Source organism: Cupressus sempervirens, chromosome 1 (genome assembly GCF_028749045.1).
Source record: "Cupressus sempervirens isolate cs-2001-9-10 chromosome 1, ASM2874904v1, whole genome shotgun sequence".
Lineage (NCBI taxonomy): Eukaryota > Viridiplantae > Streptophyta > Pinopsida > Cupressales > Cupressaceae > Cupressus > Cupressus sempervirens.
Genome location: NC_143118.1, coordinates 254,980,653 through 254,986,652, shown reverse-complemented (window position 1 = coordinate 254,986,652; position 6,000 = coordinate 254,980,653). Strand labels below are relative to the sequence as shown.

The 6,000-nt window shown below is 28.9% G+C and overlaps 1 protein-coding gene across 3 annotated transcripts; it reads right to left on the bottom strand.

The window, feature by feature from the left end:
- Positions 1-665: 665 nt before the first annotated feature.
- LOC149577109 (alpha pinene synthase, chloroplastic-like) lies at positions 666-4,642 on the bottom strand. 3 transcript variants are annotated; one of them, XM_089827483.1, is made up of 10 exons: positions 4,334-4,642; positions 4,031-4,221; positions 3,641-3,726; positions 3,173-3,387; positions 2,956-3,053; positions 2,768-2,860; positions 2,247-2,462; positions 2,022-2,160; positions 1,187-1,432; positions 666-1,064 (listed from the first exon to the last, which is right to left on the bottom strand). In XM_089827483.1, exons 1-10 carry the CDS (start codon positions 4,610-4,612, stop codon positions 768-770), a joined length of 1,860 nt encoding a protein of 619 aa, XP_089683609.1. In that variant the 5' UTR covers positions 4,613-4,642; the 3' UTR covers positions 666-767. The 3 variants fall into 3 exon arrangements, with proteins under 3 accessions (XP_089683609.1, XP_089683644.1, XP_089683678.1); XM_089827518.1 differs by having other exon boundaries at positions 3,173-3,291; XM_089827552.1 differs by having other exon boundaries at positions 3,173-3,270.
- Between the last annotated feature and the right edge of the window lie 1,358 nt (positions 4,643-6,000).

Here is a 6,000-nt window from a genome sequence, read left to right as displayed (position 1 = left end):
AAGTGAGTGGTGGGCATAGAGAAAGAAGGAGGGATGGAGGTATATAAAATTTTCTAGAAGTGGGGATGGTTAGATAGAGAGAGATATTTTAGTGATTATTGAAATTTTATGAATTCAAGAAAATATAAGACCTAGAGCTTGGGATAGAGGGGAGAGGGAGAACAAGTAGATAGTTCTCCATACTAATGAAGAAAAAATCATAAGATAGAGAGGTAGAGAAAGTGACTCTAGGAATAAATGTTTAATGTCAAATTTCCTTACCAAAGTAATAAAAATGGCCCTAGTTACTATTTATTTTTGTATTGAACTCTTCTTCCAATGCTCTTCAAATCATTACTAAAAAATGATAAATTGAGAGAGGGGGTGATGAGGATAAATATTATGACCAAACTTCCCACATCATAAATGTAATAACATCATTAAATATATATAAAAATGTCAACGTAATCCTTGCACACTTTCAAGGTGCAAGTGCTAGTCTAATAAAATTAAGACTCCAAACATATGGCATAAATTCATATAAAATGATCACATTTATATCTTCAAATAAATTACATAAAACCCATTATAAAATATTCATTAAAACCAAAACATAGACAAAAAAAACAAATTGAAGCATATCATAGGTATTGCCATAAAAAACAATACACTCATATGACATAGTCTAAACAAGAAACAATAGTAGGGAATATCATTCCTATTTTATGACAATTATAACATATTAAGTAGAACAAACCTAGAACAAACCTAGAGACAAATTATAAATATTACAATTTTATGGGATCAATAAGAATTTTTTTGACATGATTCCTCATATCTTTACTAGAAATGCTAAATCCATCTCTCTCTTTGTAGAAAAGTTGAAAGCACCTTGACATGTCATAGGAAAAATCCATGATGTACACCGGGATCTTATCATGCTTTAAATACTCAAAGTTTAACTCTTTCAGATGTTCATCTAACATAAAATAGATAGACTTTAATGCATCTTCCTCGCTAGATCCTGGATGATCTCTCATATAACATGTTATGGATGAAGCAACTTCTCCTCGAGTTGCCTCAGTCTTCAAATAAAACAAATTTAGTTTTCAATATGATGATAAGAATAATATTTTACAAAAAAATACTTTTGTGATTTTTCTATTTTTCAAAAATATAAGATTTTGATTAATACATTATTACATACCTTAAATGTTCTAGTGTCACCTCGAAATCTAAGTGTCAATCCCAAAAGATCATTGAACCTTGATGGATGGTTAATCATTTGAAGGTCATCTTCTAAAATTTTGTCTACTGTTAATAGTGCTTGCAATGTAGCTGTACGAGAGGCAGAACTCTCTATTCCATTTTTTAAATATGTATTTAGATTTGGTATATGCCTAGTAGCAATCCACTTAGCTTCTTGCAGCATAGAATCTAAATAGTCATCCCACTGCAATAACGTTAATCTTTATTTAGTATACAACCATAAAAAATCATTTTAATAATTTAAGTGCATTTTCATAATCTATTCTAACTTAATTTTAAATATAACAATATTAAGAATAATGTATACTCTTTCAAATAAAATATTAACGATTCTACATATATGTTCTTTATTCTATTATAATGAATTGCACATTGAAATATAGGGTGAATACATTGTTAAATATAAATAAAAAAAGATATAAGAAAAGAGAATGTGTCATTAATAGATGAATGAATAGAGAATATAAATATAAATTTTGAATAAAATTATAATAATTATTTTTTCAATAAATTGCTAATAGATTAGTTTTAATAAGATTAATGTTTCATAGTACAAGAATTATATACAATGTATGTAAAAAGAATAATGCTAATTTTCATGAAAATGAAATAAAGAATATAAATATTTAAAACACATAAAATTATTTATAAACTCATTTTGGAATGAATTCATGAGATTCAACATCTAATATATTAGATATAAAGTATTATTAATAAGTAAATTATTAAAATATTTCATTATAATTTTTGATATGAAGGATATTTATTTATACCGCATTTCGAGCATGGTGGAGGGTGTCCCTGCCTTGAATCTTCTCCGCTTCTTGTACACTTTCATTAATTGCATCATAAAGTGCATGGTATGCAATTTTTAGATATTCTGGAAGGTGGTCTATAGGAGGGGAATCCCATCTAAACCATATTTCAACACTATATATATTAATAATATATTATAACAAATAAAAATTTAAGCTTAGAGTTCACAAATGAATTCCTACCTCTTAACAACATTAGTGAAAAGCTCAAGTTCATCAAGAGTCCCATATGTATCATAAAAATCATCAATAATCGTTGCAAGAGTAGAGAATTTTGCCAAGGCAATTCTAAAAGCTGAATGTTTAGGTTCTCCAGTAATTGCACATCCTGAAAATATATATTCCACTGGTCTATGACGACAAGACTCCAATTGACACAATTTTGAATCCTTCCACCATCTAAACATGACAAACATAAGTTGATTTCTCAAATAAAAGGATGAAAAGAGTATTATATGAATTCAATAAAAGTACTAAATAAGAATATAAAATATTCAAGTTGCACATAAATTATAAAAGTTAAACAATAATATTTCATAGAATTGGAAGAATAAATAATCATAAATTTTTATAATCATTACTATACAGATAAAATACATACCTATATTATAGTACTCAAATCAAGATTAAAGATTCAAAGTGTATTGCATTGATTAAGTACTTCATTTTTAAAAAATGTTTAAGATGTCTTTCGATCGACTCACCTGTACATCATTTGAACTTCTGGTCGATATAATGATTGCATAATATTAAAATCCAATTTAGCCAAATACAAAATCTTCTGATTATCCATGGTCCTGAAAATTAGTCAAGAAAAACCTTATAAGAACTTTAATCATTAAATATTTCCTACCTACTGAGACAAATATAATTCAAGGTTAAATGTAATTACTTGAGCCATGAATTATTTTCTCCATATATGTCCATATAATTCCTTGCTTCCAATCTTGGCAAATTGGTACGCCAACCATACTCTAAATTATGTGATATCTGCACAAGATGGATTTTGTATTAGAGTTTAAGAATAATTACTTTGCTTTTTTTTTCTACAATATAACATAATAACATAAATGGACATGATTATAACATAAAAATATAGGCTTTTATACCTCTCGTAGAAGATTGGCACTAGAAGTGGGAGCCTCTTGCAAGATTTGATTCAAATAAATTGTAGAAAAGGCTTTGATTTCATCCATTATTGTCTCCTCTGGGAAGGCAATCAATGAAACTTGAAACAAGTTCAATATACTTTTTATCTCCTCCTCTGAATGAGTGGGGAAATCCAAGAAATTTCCATCTTTTTCTTTGAACTTTTCTAACACATCTGCTATTGCATCATCCAAGGTGATGTATATATATATATATATATATATATATATATATATATATATATATATATATATATATATATATATATATATATATATATATATATAGACACACACATACTTGAAGAATAATTATACCAAAAATAAAGGTAAAGACTAAAGTTGTATTCTGATGTCGAAAATAGATTACATAATAAACACAAACAGTTTCATACAATAAAGTATAGTAAATCATATGCATCACTAAACCTGCAGAAACGGGATATCTGTGGAGTCGAAGGATCCGAAGTCCCAAAGTTGTGGTATTCATATCTTTATTGACCTCACTCCAAAGTCTACCATTCAAACAGACAACTTAAAACACAAACACTAAGACTTGATTTATAGACTAAAAATGTTAAATAGTCAAAATTGACTTATTTTTCCAAGCTTAATTCTTCCTTAATCTGAGATGTTTAAAAATGATCCAACTCAAATAACTTTCACTTACCAATTGTACATACAAACATTAAAAGATTTACATACATAAAAAAAAGCTAATTTACAAAAAGCAAATTGATTTAGTTTAGACTCAGAGTGTAAACATGTAATATTTAAGTCTTCAAATCATTCGCGTGCGATGTTTATAGAAAAGTGTACCTATAAACATAATCAAGAGCTTCTCCTATTTCCTTTTCAAAATGTCTTCCGATTCCGAGACGTTCAACTTTGTCTACCATTTTAAGGCGTTTATGAACACATTGTGAAGAAGAATCTGCAGCACCCAGTGCATTGAACATGTTTTTTACCTCCCCAACAAGTCTATCAGCAAGCTCACGATACTCAGGAGCCTGAAAGGTTGCACACAAACAAAATAAACAAAACAAAACATTATCATCTTATAAAAAAGAATGGACTATAATAGCAAAGCATATATAGGATAATGGTGTGAAAGAAGCTTACACCGTAAGGCAGTTTAGGGAGAGATTGTATGAAATCATCATCCCACAAGTTGCCATGATGATTTGCTGTGCGCCTAGTGACATTTTCAACATTAGTGGTAGCCATGGCCTTAATATTCATTATCTTTTCACTCCTGCTCGGACATTTTCTACCTAATGTTGGGAATGATTTGGTAGCGTTGTTTATGATGAGGTGGGTGGGCTTAGATTTCAAGCAGGAGATCATGGCAGGGGAAGAGATGGATATGAGAGCCATAATTTCTAAGGGTGATTTTTGCATGGGGTATTTCCTGTCCTTTTATTGAAAAAAAGGGTATGATGAATTTTACTTTTTGTGAGAGCACAGCATTTTTATACTAAAATAAGCCGAGACAAACATCCACTAGAAATAAAAAATGGAATAATGGTACGGCTACCACAAATTTTCAATTGGTTTAAGTAGAAATTTGAGAATTGAAATGAGAGAAAAGTTGGACTGACAGAACACTCTCCTAGCTCGTTGGAAACCCTGTTACGTCACACAGACTTCAAAAACGTGAAGAAGCAAGCGCTCGGCCACAAGTACCTAATATTTTATACCCATTGATTTGACTTGAAGAGATTTTTAAGGAATTCTGTCCACTTTGATTTGACACAATTTTGACTAATGAACTGCTTTGGAAAATCTTAGTAAACAATCACACGGTAGAGATACGATGGCCTGATAGTTGAAGGCAACTTCCTCAATTGAATTTCATTTTCATGATTTGGTTGAAATTTGAAATCTTAATATATTGGTAATTTCATTTTCATATAATATAATCAGTGATTTGGTTGAAATTTGAAATCCTAATATATTGATAATTTCATTTTCATATAATATAACCAGTGATTTGGTTGAAATTTGAAATCTAATATATTGGTAATTTGATGGCAGAAAGTAAATAATTACATGGTCGAGATATGACGGCCTAATAGTTGAAGGCAACTTTCTCGATTGAATTTTATTTTCATATACTATAATCAGTGGCTTGGTTGAAATTTGAAATCAGAATATTATTGGTAATTTGATGGCAAAATGTTTATTTAACTTGAAAATGGGGTAGCAAGTAGGGTAAAGGACCTAGTAGTTGAACAATACTAATTGTTGTGAGAGTGGTTAAGATTGTTGTTATAGTATCAATATAGCCTGTTGATTGAACAATAACATAATGATTTTTATATGTTTTTGTATTAATAATTATTTAAAATTAAATCATAAATTTTATATCTTGTATATATCAATGAATTAGGGTGAGTGCACCAAGTTGTGGTGCCAAAAGGGAGGTATAAGTGGACAACTTTATTTTGAAATCAATAATTTCTAAACTTCAACAAGAATTTGAAAATATTTATGTTCAAAATTTTAAGATATGACAAAAACAAAAGTAGTAGTGTTTTAAATCGAGATTTTAAACTACTAATTTCTTTTCAAAATGGTTTAGTTTTAGGTCCTCAAAAAGAGAGCCACAGAAATTGTTACTTAAAAAAAAAAAATAACACAATACCAAGTGACTTTGGTCAAAAAGTTACCTAACACTGTGTAATTTATACTAGATTTTTCAAGTAATTTTATAATGTGTATTTATTTAATGAATTTTTTAATTGAACACATCCCAACAATGTGAAATATCTATGTGCTCCCCCTAG